This window comes from Tachysurus vachellii, chromosome 4, assembly GCF_030014155.1.
Source record: "Tachysurus vachellii isolate PV-2020 chromosome 4, HZAU_Pvac_v1, whole genome shotgun sequence".
Classification (NCBI taxonomy): Eukaryota; Metazoa; Chordata; class Actinopteri; order Siluriformes; family Bagridae; genus Tachysurus; species Tachysurus vachellii.
Genome location: NC_083463.1, coordinates 4,091,878 through 4,110,671, shown reverse-complemented (window position 1 = coordinate 4,110,671; position 18,794 = coordinate 4,091,878). Strand labels below are relative to the sequence as shown.

The window sequence follows — 18,794 nt, the reverse complement described above, 5'->3', positions numbered from 1 at the left end:
TTATTTATTTATTTATTTATTAAAGAACCCTCAGAAATTTCCAATAATATAAGATACGACTTTATTAATTCTGAAGGAAATTATTTTGCGACTGCTTCAGGTTACAAGAGAAATAAATATAAATTAAATTATATATATATATATATATATATATATATATATATATATATATATATATATATATATATATATATATATATATAAAACCTCCCTGAGATGATATGACGAAGAAACCCTGAGAGGAACCAGACTCAGAAGTGAACTTCGTCCTCATTTAGGAAATAAAGTAAATGTAAATAATGTTCAGTTTGTAGCTGAGTTGAATTAACCAACCTAGAACTCCTGAGCAATTAACATTTCAGGGTCATTCCTTCCTGCTAAAATCTTCAAATGTTTGCTGATGAAGATCCGACCACAAAGCCAACAAACCCAACAGTAGCTCAAATACGATGCAACAGTCTCCAGGCGGCCCCATCTACAGCAATCCCATGAGTCACGGGCTGTCCATGCAGATCAATCCCCAGAAGAGTGCACCACCAGGCGACGAGACTCCAACCAGGGGTAGGATGTCATTATTGATGCATTACTGAATACAATTAAACCTGGAACTCGGAACACATGGAGCTTGGGAGCGGCATGTATGTATATATAGTGGCATGTCCACTATATATAAGAAGTTCATTTAACATTAATGGAAAGAGTTTCAGGGAGCTTTCCCAGCATGTGAAACTGAATCACAGGTGATTATTCACTTCCAAATTGTTTATACAACGATACACTAAGTTACTCTGTTACTTTCAGAATGCTCACAGTGTGCTGGATTAAATCTTTGCACTCTCTAAATCGCTGCTCGTTGTGTTTTTGTCAGCAAGGAAGATGAGTGTGTTGATCATGTCTTCAGTGATCTGGTGTCAGTGAGATGTTTGAAAAGAAAAAGTTCTGAACATGATAATGTTGTGAGATTATCGCCAAAAGGTAATAGGATGAGGATAGGAGAAAATGGAGTTGTAGGATTCATGGGTCCCCCTCGACCTCGACTTAAAACTAAGATACGGCCTAAATACACTCTAGGAGAAATTCCTATTCAATAACAAAGTGAACAAAAACAGCTAAGAAAGGAAAAGAGGAAGAGGCGAAGCTAAACGTGAGAGAAGCTAAACGTGAAAAGAAAGAAGAACAGAAGCAGCTTCTGTTTGCCAATAAACTTCTGAAATAGGAAATTTGGTTACAGAAATGAAGCAATTGAATATAAATGAAATACAATTCTAATTCTAATGGCCATAAATGCTACTGCAAGACTGCAGAGGATCAGACGCTGTACCTGGACAGCTGGAAGAAGACTCCAACTGACTAAGAAGATTTATGCAAAGATAAGTTTTATTTATCAGATGTTCAGGAGAACTCTGATCACTTTTATTTTGATTTATCTTTTTACTATAATGAAATGTATTGTTAGAAGTAAGAATGTTATTGAATTTGAAATAGTTATGTCACTCTATATATTTAAAGGGCAATTTAGAAATGACTCATTTAACACTCCTTGATGCACAATGTTTTGAAGCTATTAGGATATGACTTCCTGGTACAAATCACAGAGCGTGCCTTGAAAGGTTGGAAAAAGGTCAACCACTATATTGCGTGTACTGCGCAGTGCCTTGGAAATTAATGTAAAAAAGTATATAAGCTTTCTTGATTGTAGGAAAAGGTGTGCATTCTACTACAGGCAAGCTTATGCTTAGTTACTGTACTACATTTGCATTGCTTAAGTATTGTGCATCAGAAAACAAACACAGGCTAATACTTGTTGAGTATTTCTTAGTTTGTTATTATCTTTGCATTTTAATTACTTTTACTTACGCTAGAATTGTTTGATTATTTGAAGGAGATTTTATTTGTAATTTTCTTTTCTTTTCTTTACATATATTACATACACTTATTTGTATTGTATTGCACAGCACAGTACCACTTTATACACTTTATACACACCATACTGCACATGGACACTTTAAGGATAATAATTACAAAACCATAAACATTTATGTATATTTATGTATATGTATATACATTATTTTTCACTTATATATTCATATTTTATATAGTTTCTTTTTATATAGTTTATACTTTTTTATTTATCTACCTCCTTTTGGTTATATTCATTCATTCGTTCATTTTCTACCGCTTATCCGAACTACCTCGGGTCACGGGGAGCCTGTGCCTATCTCAGGCGTCTTTTGGTTATATTTTTTATTCCAAATTGCGTTTCTTATGTTTGAATACCGGACAGATGCAAAAAGCATTGTGACAAATAAAATTTGATTTGATTTGATTTTTAATTACATTTGGGGGGGCACGGTGGCTTCGTGGTTAGCACGTTCGCCTCACACCTCCAGGGTCGGGGTTCGATTCCTGCCTCCGCCTTGTGTGTGCGGAGTTTGCATGTTCTCCCCGTGCCTCGGGGGTTTCCTCCGGGTACTCCGGTTTCCTCCCCCAGTCCAAAGACATGCATGGTAGGTTGATTGGCATCTCTGGAAAATTATCCGTAGTGTGTGATTGTGTGATTGTGTGAGTGAATGAGTGTGTGTGTGTGTGTGCCCTGCGATGGGTTGGCACTCCGTCCAGGGTGTATCCTGCCTTGATGCCCGATGACACCTGAGATAGGCACAGGCTCCCCGTGACCCAAGGTAGTTCGGATAAGCGGTAGAAAATGAATGAATGAATGAATGTATTACATTGCTTTAAATAAAAAAGTGTGAGGACCCTGAAAAGACAAGAAGGTCTAAGTCTGACTCCTTCATCTAAAGTTCAAACAATAGACTAGGTAGAAGAACTTAAAGAGGATCCTTTAAAGACGCTGAGACTTCAGAGGACAACCCACTCCAAGGTAAGACCAGTTTTGATTTATACTCGTGCAAAACATGGTGGACGCACTCTTTAGTGGGTCTGTCGAAGCTTTGTTTAGGCAGGACAGGAACATTTGTCACTAAGGGACACGCAGGTCAGTACAATTACTTTAATAAGTAACACAGAAAAAATCTAAACACACACAATTCGCACATTATGTTCTACGGTTGCCTCGTGTTGATTTATAAGCTCCTAATGCAAATAAATGAGTCAATTACTGTAGCTTTTCTGCTCTCTAATGTCTTCATCAGATATAATGAAAATACAATCTGTGTATATTCTATTTGTCACAAGATACAGGAAACAAACGATGTAATCACTACACTAGCCAAAACCGTTGTTAAGAAACACCACATTTGAGTCTGGTTTATCTGGTTTTATGCCATTGTGAAATACAATGAGCATTTCATGTGCTTTTGGTTACCGACAACACTAAATATCTCACAAATGTCTCAGACACACTCTGGGGTAGATTTAAAAGACAGTTGCTATAATGAACAGTTAAGAGTGATGGTAGGGTCTTTAAAAAAAACAGTGTTTCTCTTTCATGGCCCATAAACAGCTGGATGTGTGATGTTCATCTCTGTGAGTGCGTGAGAGAGAAGTGTGGGACATGGTAAGGTTGAGAGGATGATGAAGTGAGCAGAGTGAAGAAGACAGCCTGCTCCTGTCCAGCTGCTGTAACTCACTGTGTGCAGAAATGTGTAAATCCCAAACATCACACACACACACACACACACACACACACAAGGAAATAGAAATAGCTTAGAGAGTTAAAGGTTGTTGATTATCAGTGACAGGGCAAAGGGCTGCCATCCGGATGACGATAATTCTCTGATGTTAGATAAAACATGACTCATCAGGAGGCGACTTGAGAGGAAACCACTGTAGGATAAGAACAAAGCTAATAATCTTCCTGACAAGCTTCGGATGTAATGGCTCTGCCAGACCTGAACGATTCATGAAGTAGTGACATATATAACAGCTTGTTAGAAAGTAAAATTCAGCCATGATACTGCACCCCTAGACCAAAGAGAGTTAAGGGCCTTGCTCAAGGGCCCAACAGTGGTAGCTTAGCAGCCACGGGACCTTCTGACCAGTAAATCTTTGACCTGTTATGCTGATCATGCTGATGTTGTGTTTGCTTGGAATCCCTAGCTATTTTTTCCTCAGAAAACATCAAGCTGTGTTGTTATATCTGAAATTATTCAAAGGAACTTTGTTGTTCCAGTTGGTATTTCATATGTACTGTACAGTAAAGCAGCACATTTACTTCTAAAGTGTTCTGTGGTCCCATGACTAGTGCTACAACCTCTCTGATATTTTTCTTACTGCCAGGTTGTGTGGTTATGTAATGCTGTGTTATTTCAGAGCCTGAAATGTGTATTGCATGTAGAGTGCCTTCTCTTATGATCACGACACCCACACACATTATATAGCTCTCCCAGAACTGGGGGATTAAACACCGCCACTGGTTTAGTAGTCAGTCTACTAGCTGGACCTGGATCTCTACGAGGATGTAATCAGATGATTACTACAGTTCTACAGTTTTGGTGGTGTTGTGGTTTTGCTAAAAATGTTTAATATAAATGTTTGCATACAAAAGGTTTAATATAAAGATGTATAAAATACAAAAATTCAAGATTAATATTAGATATATTTAAATGTGTTTGTATTTATCCCTAATGAACAAGCCTGAGGTGACTGGGGTGACGGTGGTGAGGAAAAACTCCCTTAGATGGTAAAGGAAGAAACCTTGAGAGGAACCAGACTCAAAAGTGAACCTCATCCTCATTTGGGTGACACTGGAGGGTGTGATTATAAATATACAGTCTGATAAATGTGTATTGATGAGGAGGTTGTTGTCCTCAAAGACCACATGGAGTTGGCATCTCCTCTTAGAATGTCAGAATACTTCATGAAGCAGAGTCCAACTGGAGCTGGTACATCTCTAGATACCTCAGGATAATCTCAGGGTTGGCCTCCTGTCAATGAAGGTCTAAAATCTTCATGACATGGAAGACATTTGGAGCTGGTACAATTTCTGGATGCCTCGGGGTATTTATATTGTGGTGTTGATGGTGCTGTTGGTGTTAATGGGATGTTGCTTTTGTCTTACAGGAGTAGTCAGTGATGTGGTTTTGTTGGTGTTAATGGACTTGTTGGTGTTGTGGTTGTAGTGGTGTTATTGTTCTTGTTCATATTGTGGTTTTTGTTGGTATCTTTGGAGTTGTTGGTTTGTTTTAATGAAGTTGTTGTTGTTGTGGTTCTGGCACTGTTAATGGACTTGTTGGTGTTGTGGTTCTAGTGGTATCTGAGGCGTTGTTGGTGTTGTGGTTCTGTTGGTGTCAATGGCATTGCTGGTGTTCTAGTTTTGCCGGTATTATTGGCCTTGATGGTGTTGTGGTTCTGGGAATATGTGAGGTGTTGTTGGTGTTGTGGTTCTGGCACTGTTAATGGGCTTGATGGTGTGGTTCTGTGTCAATGGGGTTGTTGGTGTTATAATTTTGCCAGTGTTAGTGGAGTTCTGGTTTTGATGGTGTTAGTGGTGTTGTTGGTGCTGATGTCTGGTGATATTAATGGACTTGTGGTTGTGATTCTGGTGGTGTCAGTGCCATTATTAGTGTTGTAGTCTGGTGGTGTTAGTGAGGTTGTAGGAGTTTGTGAGGTTTGTTGTGCTGTTGGTGTATTTTCATATGGAGTCGATGAGGTCTAAAAAACCGACTGGTTGAACACCAATAATACAATCATCATTATTGCAATGATATATTTTCAGTTCTAACCAAATCACACACAGTTATTTCTCTAGATCTCTGAGAGGTGGGTTGAGTTGTATTGGAGATGGTGGTACAACATGAAGGAAACAGATGACACACTAACAGAATCATTTCACACTTGAATGCACTTGCTTCCAGACACACACACACACACACACACCTACACACACACACACACACACACACAGTCCTCTCCAATACATGCACCCCTGTGCACTGGGAAATTTTTTCTCTCTTTCTTTCTCTCTCCTTTCTCTCATTTGCTCAAAACAAACGCCACCATCAAGCTTCATGACTCACAAAGGGCGACGTACAGTATAGACAGAATGTCAATGATAACACAAGACAGTCATGCACACATGCAAATGCACACACACTTTCTCAGACAGATGTTTAGTAGGGCTTTGGGCAGCTGGTGTCATACTCAATGGAGTTAATCACACATGCAAATTACAATCAGGAGACCATCTGCCTTTTATGGAAACGCTGATTACTCCACTGAATACCTGCCAAATATTTATACCGCTAAAGGCAGAAGCCATGCAGTGAGATCTGTAACATTCTGAGCATTAAGCATAAGGTTTAAAATACAAAACACAACTGACTATCAAAATGCTCCATGTTTACTATTCAACACCAACATTTACCAAACTAATTCTTCATCCAGTATCCAAAATAACATCCAGTATCCAGCACACACTTCACACAACACCAGCACTCACCAGCACATACCTACTATCACCAACTAGCACCTACATTCACCAACATTCTCCATATAACATCAACACACACCAACACACAACTACAATCACCATCCAACACCTATATTTACCAACATTCAATAAGAAATACAGACACACCAACCAACACACAAAGTTTCTCCACAAAACTGCAACATTCACTAAGAAACAACTACAATCTCACACCATACACTGACCAACACACAAAGATTTGTGACAAATCTCAAACACTACAAAATCACCACAAACAATACCAACTCCAACAGCACAATCAACACCATGACTCCAAACCTGCAAGACTACCAGCAACCATAGCAATGACAACAGCACAATGTAACGCCACCACCAACAATAACAACTAAAACAGCACAATCAACACCACCATACAGTAAGAGACGGTGGGACCAGTCGAGCAGTGCTGGTAGCTCTGGGTGCGAGGTGCAGTGCGAGGAGTGTTGAGGGCTTTGAGGTGAAAGGGAGCTGGTCCATTTTTGGCTTGTAGGCAAGTATCAGTGTTTTAAATCTGATGCGTGCAGCTACCGGAGGGATCGCAGAGGACAAATTGCATTCACAGGTAGACCTGCCATCAGTGAGTTGCAGTAGTCCAGTCTTGAGATGACAAGAGACTGAACAAGTACCTGAGCAGCCTGTGTGGACAAAAATGGCCGAATCCTTCTAAAGTCGAAGAGAAGGAACTGACATGAAATGCGACAAAATGCGAGGAAATTGAGTGTCTCGGAGCAGAGAAGGAGCATGTTGTGGAGCTTACCAGGGACTTGTGCAGAAGCATCGAGGTTTTCCTTGTAGAAGGAAGTTTTTGCAGAAGTTACATCTGAAGAGAACTTGGCCAGGAATGTACGGTAAGAGTCAAGACCTGCATCGAGTTGTGATTTCTTCCACTTTCTCTCAGAGGATCTTAGCTCTCTCTCAGATTGTTGCACAACACATCTGAAAACCAAGGAGCAGAACAAGAAGTTTTCTTGGGTTTAGTGGACAGAGAGCAGAGAAAGTACATGGTTGAGGAAAGAGAGGAGAGGAAAGAGTCCAAGGGTAGTGGGGAAAGTGGTGAAGGATACCAGGTGATGATACTGGTACAATCAACACCACAACCCACTCCATCACTGTAACACCACCAACAACAACAACTAAAACAGCACAATTAACACCACAAACCACTTCATAACAGTAACACCACCACCACCAACAACAATAACTCCAACAGCACAATCAACACCAACATCCATAGCACTGACAACAGCACAATCGACACCACCCAACAACACACCACTCCAAAAGAGCAACACCACTAACCACACGACCACAGAATATACAGTAATACCTCGAGATACGAGTTTAATTTGTTTCGTTCCGTATCTCAATTTGCTCGTATCTCAAAGCAATTTTCACCATTTAAATGAATTGAAATCCCATTAATCCGTTCCAGCTCGCAAAATTCCACTCCAGTTGTTTTGTTTGTGTTTTGAATATGAAAAATGTACAGTACTGTATTTATAAATGACAAATATTGTATAAAAACATACAGTAATAAAAGAGAATGTTAAAAAAATAAACAGGTTTTACTATAAAGTGTATTATTTACCTTGGAGATCAGACGACGTGAGCTAACGGAAGACGAAAGACTTTCACTTTCGTTCACTTACTCGCTACTGTACACTCTTAATGCTACTTTACACTTAAATGGAACTTAACTAAACTTCACTAAAATTAACAAACTTCTTCACAGCACTGTTCCTTTACACTCACTTTCTTAGGACCCATGGTTTTAAATGCGATAAAGTTGTATGAACGCAAAATAAAAGCACAAAATACGAGCACAGCTTTACACAAGTGTTAACAAAGCGAGCTACACAAACACTAACCGAGTGAGACGCGGGAAGCTGAGGCGGGGGAAACGTTGTTGTTGTGGGTGTTTGTTCGGCTCGGATGTTCGTATCTCAAAAATTTGTTCGTATCTCAAGGCAAAAATTTGGTCGAATCACAGCCTGTATCTCAAAAAATTTGTATGTCAATGCACTCGTATCTCGAGGTATCACTGTATTTCTTTTAGATGTTTTATGTTATTGTTTGTGATTAATTCAGAAACTGTTTAAATATTTACTGCTGAACTGAAAAATTTCTTTTTAAAGTGAATAAAGATTGAATTGTCCTGTAAGATTTACAAAATTGTATTGTTTTGACAAATGTTGAAAGTCAATTTTGTACACTATTTTCTAAAATGTCTGCAAGCAACAACCCAATAGCATAATTATGTCATATTTCAGCAGAGAAATGTGAAGCCTCGGCATGTCTCATAAGGAAAACACACTCTAAATCACCTTTTCAAGTTTCACTGGGCCACAAAAGGATCCTTAAGCTGCATGTATTCATGTGTGTGTGTGTGTGTGTATGTGTGTTATCTCTACCCACAGAGCTGTAAACCAGACACATTCAATACCATCCATTTTTCTTTGCGAGACAAAGCAAGCCTGAAACAACCAGGTTACTGTCACTTTAATTGTACTTCCTGCGGCCTCCATTATCATTTAAATGAAGACGGGGGTGACGTTTTTTTCCAACATGATGATAGTTTATTACAGACTCCCACAAGACCTGCCTGGATAGGGGAATCATGTTGGAATGAACCTGATAAGCTATTAATGTGTATATGTGTGTGTGTGTGTTTATGTAAATAAAGAAGCGATATGTTTAGCTAACGTGTTTTTCTGCTTGGGTGAGAAAAGAGAAGCATCAGTAACGTTAAAATTTATTTATAACATTAGTGTTGCTCTTGTGTGAGGATTATTTGTGATTAGAAATGATATAAGTTGTATGGCAGTTACTATAAACTATAATCTATAAAATTATGGTTTAGAATTTTATTCATCAGATCATGTGTGATCGTCTCTCTCTGGGATCTTGAAAATGTATAATCATGGTGAGTTGCTAAACTGTAAGGGAAAAAAAACAAATTCATCTAATTTACAAGCTTGAGATTTGAGATGTGGAGAAAGCACAGATTCACTCAGTAGGGGGTTAAATTGCTCTTTGTGGGCTGAACACAGAGCAGGCCAGAGGCTATACACAGCCCTTTCCACAGCCATACGCTGCTCATTATTATGCAAACAGGACACTCACACACTTCATATTCACAATGCAAGTAATGGAGTGGAAATTTTTCTCCACTCCACGTTTTTTCTATGACAAGGTGGCGACGTTGAGAAGTGTCAGTCAGACTGCAAGTCAAACACCAGCAAGCAATTCCATTAACACCAACAAATCCACAACATCAGTAACTCCACTAGCATCACCAACACCACTAGTAATAACAACTAACCAATTTACCAAAATCACAAAACCAACATCTTCACCACTCCACCATCACCACCAAAACTACACTAACAACTACCAATAACACCACCAACATGGCAAAAAACCCAGACAAAACAACCCCACTAACAAGAGCAAAACGCCAGCAACAACAACTTTGTCAAAACTACCAAAAGCCACAATCACCCCAGCCAACAACTACACTACCAACCCCACTAACACATCAACAACACCAATCACACTAATACCAACATCTACAACAACCCCACTGATACCCACAACTCAACAAACACTAGCATCAACAACCCAACAAACCCCACCAAAATCACAACTCCAGCACCTTCACCAATAGCTACAGCACAGCTACATTACCAACAACTCAAAGAATAGTACAAAAACAACCCCAGTAACATTACCAAAACCACAACACCAACAACTTTATCAAAACCACCAACAGCCCAAGTGACCCCACCAATACCTCAACAACTCCAATAACATCATCAACCTCATTAACACAAATTCACATCCACAAAAAACGCAACACCAAAACCTCGAAAATACCCACAACTTAACCAACAACACCAAAACCACACGATTAAGAGTCCAAAATGTCAAGTCAAGTTAAGTCAAAAAGATTTTATTGTCATTTCAACCATATATAGCTGACGCAGTACACAGTGAAATTTAACAATGTTTCTCCAGGACCCTGGTGCTACATAGAATGACATAAAGCTACATAAAACTACACAGAACTAAGGACTTAAGTCCTAACCACATAAAGTGCAACTTTTGCAACCTAGTGCAACAGTGCGAGACAAAAGACAATACAAAAAAATACAAGACAAATACACAAAATACACAAAATAGTGCTGACAAGTGTGAATACTGTTTAATATAAAGTAGATTGTGCTACTAGAGCAATGTAAACGGATTAAAACTTACATAATAACAGCAACTTATGAAGTATGGAAAAATGTGGTGTTCAAAACAACAATGTAGTGTGGCATAAAACAGCAATCGGGTGAGTGATTAGTGTAGTTCACACACTAATGGTGGGTGTGAGTGTGTGTTTGGTACAGTTCAGTTCAAGCCTGATGGCTTGAGGGAAGAAACTATTGCACAGTCTAAATGTGGGGGCCAGAATGCTACAGTACCTTTTTCCAGACGGCAGGAGGGTGAAGAGTGTGTTATGAATGTCCGTAATGGAGGGAAGAATGATGCTGATGATCTTCTCAGCTGTCCTCACTATCTGCTATAGGGGCTTGCAATCTGAAGCCATGCAGTCCCCTAACCAGACAGGGATGCAGCTGCTCAGGATTCTCTCAATAGTCCATCTATAAAATGTGTTCAGGATGGGGGAGGGAGATGGGCTTTCCTCAATCTTCCTAGAAAGTAGAGGCGCTGCTGTACTTTCATACTGCTGGAGCTAATGTTGCGTGACCAGATGAGGTTCTCCGCCAGATGAACACCAAGGAATTTGGTGCTCTTGATGATCTCCATGGAAGATCTGTGCTCTTCTAAAGACAACAACTATCTCTATAGTTTTGTCAACGTTTTGATCGAGGTTGTTGGCTCTACAGCAGGCAGTTAGCTGTTGCACCTTCTCTCTGTATGCTGATTAACACCAAGTAACCTCCAGTAACACCACCAAAACCACAAGACCAACAACTACATCACTACCAACAACAACTCCATTAACACCACTTACACCACAACTCCAGTAACCCCATGAACACCAATTTTACAAACACCACTAAAACCACAGCACAAACAACGCCAAAGCCACAACACGACAACTCAGCTAACGCCACCAACCCAGACCAATATTAACCCCAGTAATGCCAACATCACCAGCATAGCCAGAACATCCACAAGACCAGCAACACTCCCATTAAATGCCACATAACATGTGAATCATGAACATACAGTATGCATGTCTTCCTCATACATGCAGACATAACACCGCCCTCAGGACAGATAAAGACACAGAAAAACAGAGAAACTGAAAATGGCAGTGACACAATGAATCTCTCCGGTTTATTAATATCACAGCATGATTACAACAGCCACATCATTAGGAGGATACCAGCATGGAATTTGCCCCACTGATTCATTTTGTTGCCATGACAACAAAATGATCCCCCATGGCTGGTGTGCCTCTCTGAGGACGTGTCCTAAAATGGGTCCTTCAAAGTGCATTCTGTCACTAATTTTCCTCCCTAACACAAGCAAGAGGATTAGGACACTGCCTCAGGTTGAATACACACTTAGTGATGATGCTCCTCATTAAATCTATTACTTACACTCACACACACACACACACACACACACACACACACACACACACACAGTAATCGCTGCCTATATACAGGAAAGTTGTCAATTAGCTTGTTTGTGGGTTAGCCAGTTTACTAGTTTGCTAGTTTTTGGTTAGCTTGTTTACTCAAATGATAGCTCATTATAAGTGTGCCTACTGAAACTAGAATTTATGGATTATCACATTCATTACAATGCTAGATAAAATCATACTGTCTGCGCTAAACATAGCCCACGGTTAGAAAGTTAGAAAGTTTCAGGGTTGTAGTTTTTACCTGTTTTTAAAAATGCTACTATGAGGCTAATTTTGTGTATTACAATAGTACAGTATTAGTTAAACCACTCACTCACTCACTCACTCATTTTCTACCGCTTATCCGAACTACCTCGGGTCACGGGGAGCCTGTGCCTTTCTCAGGCGTCATCGGGCATCAAGGCAGGATACACCCTGGACGGAGTGCCAACCCATCGCAGGGCACACACACACACTCTCATTCACTCACGCACTCTCACACTACGGACAATTTTCCAGAGATGCCAATCAACCTACCATGCATGTCTTTGGACCGGGGGAGGAAACCGGAGTACCCGGAGGAAACCCCCGAGGAACGGGGAGAACATGAAAACTCCACACACACAAGGCGGAGGCTTAATCGAGCCCCCAACCCTGGAGGTGTGAGTAGAACGTGCTAACCACTAAGCCACCGTGCCCCCTAGTTAAACCAGTTTCCTCTAAATATAGTCTGTAATATAGCTAAATTTATATAATGCTAACTTGTTGTTTAGCCTACTATAAGTTTGCAATTTTATAAATTCTTGTACCAAAAAATCTATTCAATGCCTTAGTCACTAAGGCTTAGTGTATTTACCATAAGCTGCAAATCAGTCTGTCTACTGTAATGCTAGTTTAAATGATCTTGCTTACTTTTGAGTTTGTAATGTATATAATGTTTATCATAGTGCTATTTTGTGATTTATTCGGTGTTCTATATTGTTAATGTGAGGAAGTTGTTTTTTTCCCCCTAACTCTCAGCACAAAGCTATTTTAATTAATTAATTTGATTAACCTAGCAATATTATTGCTAGATTCCTAGCTAGATTATTCCACCATATACATTTTGTCTCCAATCAGATCTTCAAAAAATAATCAGGATGAAATGCTTTCGATATCTGGTAAGATGATAACAACACAACCGGGACACCAAAACAATCTTCAGTCGTCTATATTAGCTCTCTCTGAGTCATGGTTTTACATAAAGGGTACATTTTGAGGGAACAGTGTTGAGTATTATGATGTGAGTGTTCCAATAGCTAATGCCTTGCAGCGCTGTGTGGCTTTTTCAAAGCAGCATGAAGACGCTGCTTTTATTCCTCATGCCTCTCCACAGTGGCCTGAATGAGGGGCTGCCACTTTAGTTGCTTTAGCCTGAAGGCAATAAAGGAATAAGAGAGTTAACTGTATGGATATCGGGAAACATATTCCAGAAAACAAAAATACATTTGCAGAGAGAGAGAGAGAGGGAGGGAGAGAGAGAGAGAGAGAGAGACTGTATTGATACCTACACATTAGCTGTAATAACATAAGGCTCAGGTACTCCGGTTTCCTCCCCCGGTCCAAAGACATGCATGGTAGGTTGATTGGCATCTCTGGAAAAATTGTCCCTAGTGTGTGATTGCGTGAGTGAATGAGAGTGTGTGTGTGTGCCCTGCGATGGGTTGGCACTCCGTCCAGGGTGTATCCTGCCTTGATGCCCGATGACGCCTGAGATAGACACAGGCTCCCCGTGACCCGAGGTAGTTCGGATAAGCGGTATAAGATGAATGAATGAATGAACATTAAGTCTCAGCAAAGATGTAGCTCTTACACCAGTCCAGTGGTCTTGTCACCATTTTATTACTATGTCTAGTAAAAGATTTAGTTTAGATTTAAACAGCATTTAAGTACTCACTGAGCTTAATCCATGCTTTTGGTGCAAAAGGGAAAAGTCCTTAATAATGCAATAACTGCATTATTCTTTATTCATACATCATGTTTTAGCACTTTATCCTGTTCAGGGTTGCAATAAATCCAAAGTCTATACTATTGCACAAAAGCACTGGGACTGATTTGGGAATACACTCTGGATGGCATGACTTTCACCATCTTTGTTGCCACTGGCTTCTGGTAACTCAATGCACTGGATTCAAAACACTCATGCATATCTGCAAAGCAAACAACTGACTTGCTCCTCTTTACCTCAAAGAGCTCATCACTCCTCACACTTCTCCACACTCCCTCAGATCCACTAGCACTGCTCGACTACCCATTTCTCAGGGTACAATGTAGATACTCATCAAGACTCTTCTATGTTCTGGCACCGAGGTGGTGGAATAAACTACCCACAATTGTCTGAACAGATGAGTCACTGACTGTCTTCAAATGATGTGTGAAGACCTACCTCTTCCTGAAATACTTAAACTAGTGCTTGCTTATTTTTTCTGCTTGTTTATACGTATATATTAAAAAAGTCCTATATTTTCCCCAACAGAGTTTTTAGACTGATGGTAACTTTAGTTTGTGTCCTACAAAACTAGAGTTGATGTATTCATTGAGGCTTCAAAGCACTATTGTACTTCGCTCTAGATATTAGGGCATTTGCCAAATGCCGTATATATGTAGATGTAATGTGTTTCAGTAATCAGAGGAAATCTAAGAACCTGGATAAAACCCATACAGACACCGCGACAATGTAAATAGATACTGGTTCAATAGATAAGTCATGGACTAAGAACACCATCAGTCTACTATTTTTGGAGGAAAAACAGACAGAAAAGAATACAGACCATTTTCAGGCAGAGGTGGATCTTTAGTTGTTGTTTGAAGACAGCCAGCATCTCTGTTGTTCTGACATTGAAGGAAGTTAATTTTTTCACCCAGGTGTCAGAACAGAGAATAGTTTCGATGCAGGTCTTCCTTGTACCCTGGGAACTGGTGCAGATCAGTCCAGAAGATGATGCTAGCGGATCTGAGGGAAGGAATGTGGTGCATTGTGGGGTGTGATAGGAGCTTTGAGGTCAGTGGGTGCTGGTCCATTTTTGGCTTTTTGTAGGTAAACATCAGTCATACAGGAAAGCAGTGGAGGAAGTGTAGCAATGTGGTGGTTTGGGTAAGGTTGAAAACAAGTTCCATGAACTACTGTATGGAAACGTTGAAAACAAGTCAAACAACTGCATTCTGGATCAGTTGCAGGGGTTAATTGGCAGTCAGGGGCAAAGTTGCCAGAGCTGAGTTGCATTCATCCAATCTCAAAATGAGGATCAGGCACCTGAGTGGCCTGTGTGCACAGAAATGGAAAAATCCTTTTGATATTGTAAGCATGAACATGTCAGATTAGCAATGAGAGAGGAAAAGAACAACTGATTGTCTATGGTTACCCCACATTTGCAGGCAGTGGTCAATGGTGATATCAGCAAGGAGACTGCAAGATACTGAGATGGGGATGAAAAGCACTACAGATTTGATGGGATTAAGTTTCAGCTCATGTACTGCTATCAATGATGAAGATATCTGCCAGACATGCTGAGATCTGGCACAAATAGTAACCTATGCTCAGGATAGAACTGGGGAACATTGAGGTGGTTGTGAGGAGGCAACTCTATCTTCTAGCACATTGTGTCACCTTAGACGCACTTATAATCATCCTGGAAATGATCTAGCAAAGGTACATTTATTTGAGGATAAGAATGGGAGTGATAAAGACCGAGTGTAACTCCTGAGTCATGATCTTTTGTGTTTGAGAAGTTAGATAACTAGTCATCTGTGAGAATCTTTCACTCAGTGAGCATCTTTCACTCCACGAGTAAGTGGAGGCATGGTTGTACCATGTTTTCTGAGAATCCCAAATAGCATAATATAATAACATGGCAAGATAGTTCATTAAGTTCATGAATACAATCTAGGGATGCATTGATGCATTGAAACTTTAAAGGTTGTAAATTTCTAAGAGTGTATAATGGTCCATTTACATTGATTTATATGTTACAGGGGACTGATAAAGTGTACACCGCAACAAATATGTTTACGTTTAAAATAAGCATTTTGACAATATAACTAAAGAACCATAAGAGCCAAATATAGGTTCAGTCTTTCAGAAAGATCACGTCGATAAACTCGAATAAAATCATGTTAGTAAAAACCCCCGCATCCCTGCATCCCCACTGCCGGTGTCTAGCAGACTGTAAAATGGACTGGAGTGGGACATCTCTCAATTACATAGCTCTTTAGTGGCCATCAAATACGGTCAAGGTTGATGGAGTTAATATGAGCGACTCGCTTATATGGTGCAAAAGGAGGCCAGAAGAGTCTTAATAGTCTTCAGCTTAATGCACTATGAACTTGCTGATAGCGGCTCATACGCTGTGCAGCCATGACTGTGTTAACTGACACACACAAATATCTACAGTGTGTTTATAGATGTACATCACATATATACTCACCACACCACTGTACTGAGGACAGAGTCAGTGAGAGGACAAAAAATAGGACCAGGTCAAAACTAATTGGCTTTAGAGATGAAAAATAAAGTGTTTATAGATGTAAAAAATATATATGTAACCAAATCCTTCTTTCCATTTTTAATTACAGTTGGTTTAAATTTAATTATTTATAAAAGGAATCATATAATAGAATAGATTTTATCACATCTACATTACAGCACAGTGAAATTCTTTCTTCACATAACCCGACTTTGGAGGTTGGGGTCAGAGCACAGGGTCAGCCATGATACAGCGTCCCTGGAGCAGTGAAGGTTAAGGTCCTTGCTCAAGGGCCCAACAATGGAAGCTTGAACCTCGATCTTCCAATCAACAACCCAGAACCATAACCACTTCAGCCACCACTGCCCCATAAAAAACTACAGATATTGTAAATAAATATCATTAGCACCTTTCTTATTTTTATTACAAATTTTTCACATAATCAAATAACTAAATATTTTTTTAAAGTGTTATAACACTATAATTTTATTTCAATTTCTGGAAGGAGTCTCCAGTATTAGCTCTTTGTAACAATCATAGTTTTAACAATAGAATTTAGAATTCAGTGCTTTTAAGAATAAACCTTTACAGTAATATATAAATTCAGGATGTAAAATTGTAATTATTACCTAGAAAGGATCCAGACTCAGAAGGGAACCCCGTCTTCATCTGAGTGACACCGGAAAATGAGATTATAAATAATTTCCCTTTTATATGGATAAAAAGTGCAATTGTGTAAGCAGGAAATTTATTCTCGTTTATTCTAACATGAAATCTTGAAAGTCTTGTTGAAATTATGAAGAATATGAAGATATGAAGGGGGGCACGGTGGCTTAGTGGTTAGCAGGTTCGCCTCACACCTCCAGGGTCGGGGTTCGATTCCCGCCTCCGCCCGTGCCTCGGGGGTTTCCTCTGAGTACTCCAGTTTCCTCCCCCGGTCCAAAGGCATGCATGGTAGGTTGATTGGCATCTCTGGAAAATTGTCCCTAGTGTGTGTGTGTGCGCCCTGTGATGGGTTGGCACTCCTTCCAGGGTATATCCTGCCTTGATGCCCGAAGATGCCTGAGATAGGCACTCCCCGTGACCTGAGGTAGTTTGGATAAGCGGTAGAAAATGAATGAATGAATGAAGATATGAAGGGGATGTGGTAGCCTAGTGGCTAAAGTGTTGGACTACTGATCAGAAGGTTATTAGAATCTCAGGTCTATCAAGCTTCCCGCTGGGTCCCTACTAAGGGGCGTCTACCAAGTGCCATAAATGCAGATAAAGTGCAGTCTGGTACTACGGCAACCTCACATAAATCCAAGTTGTCCATGTGGACCATTTTCAGCAGTAGCAAGGAGTCTCTAAGAAATGAGACTCCAAACAAAAGTCATTTGAAACAGTTCATTAATAATTGAACTTGCTGTTTTTGTGGTTAAAGAGGAATTATAATTATTTCTCAAATCTAATATTCAAGGTGTGTCCTGATGTTAAACACAATCTGTTCTGTTTATTAAGCTCTATTGGCACAGCATCAGCGAATTGATGAAGATGTCGTTTTTATTCTAAGTAAACCTACACTTTATCTAAGTGGTTTTATTTAATGATGAAATCCTTTCAGGGGAAATTAACTTTGCAGATGGTGAAAGTGTAAAAAGTGTTGATGCGGTCGTTTCAGTACCGTCTCGAAACTGGAACAAATGTTGTTGTGTCATTAAATCCAAGATCCAATCAGATTTAAGTATGCAAATGCAGGCCATTAGTTTAGAGGGTTTTGGTCTGGGGTTATTCCTATTTTGTAGATTTTTCTTGATGAAGAAGGAATCTCTCTCTCTCTGGTGGTTCTCTCTCTCTCTCTCTCTCTCTCTCTCTCTCTCTCTCTCTCTCTCTCTCTCTCTATCTCTCTCTCTGTGTCTCTCTCTCTCTGTCTCTCTCTCTCTCTCTCTCTCTCTCTATCTCTCTCTCTCTCTCTCTCTCTCTCTCTCTCTCTCTCTCTATCTCTCTCTCTGTGTCTCTCTCTGTCTCTCTCTCTCTCTCTCTGTCTCTCTCTCTCTCTCTCTCTCTCTCTCTCTCTCTGTCTCTCTCTCTCTCTCTCTCTCTCTCTCTCTCTGTGTGTCTCTCTCTCTGTCTCTCTCTCTCTCTCTCTCTTTCTCTATCTCTCTCTGTCTCTCTCTCTGTGTGTCTCTCTCTCGCTGTCTCTCTCTCTCTCTCTCTCTCTCTCTCTCTCTCTCTCTCT

General features: G+C 39.9%; 1 protein-coding gene across 4 annotated transcripts in view; it reads right to left on the bottom strand.

The window, feature by feature from the left end:
* erich2 (glutamate-rich 2) overlaps positions 1 to 15,045 on the bottom strand; it is a 32,970-nt gene extending 17,925 nt beyond the window's left edge. For 3 of the 4 annotated variants that reach the window (XM_060867043.1, XM_060867045.1, XM_060867047.1), the window contains exon 1: positions 14,885 to 15,045. In XM_060867043.1, coding sequence (XP_060723026.1) covers positions 14,885 to 14,935 — 51 coding nt within the window. In that variant the 5' untranslated portion in view covers positions 14,936 to 15,045. Of the gene's footprint in view, positions 1 to 7,187; positions 8,385 to 14,884 lie in introns of those variants that run through there. The other variant, XM_060867046.1, reaches the window with a different exon arrangement.
* Positions 15,046 to 18,794: the final 3,749 nt, after the last annotated feature.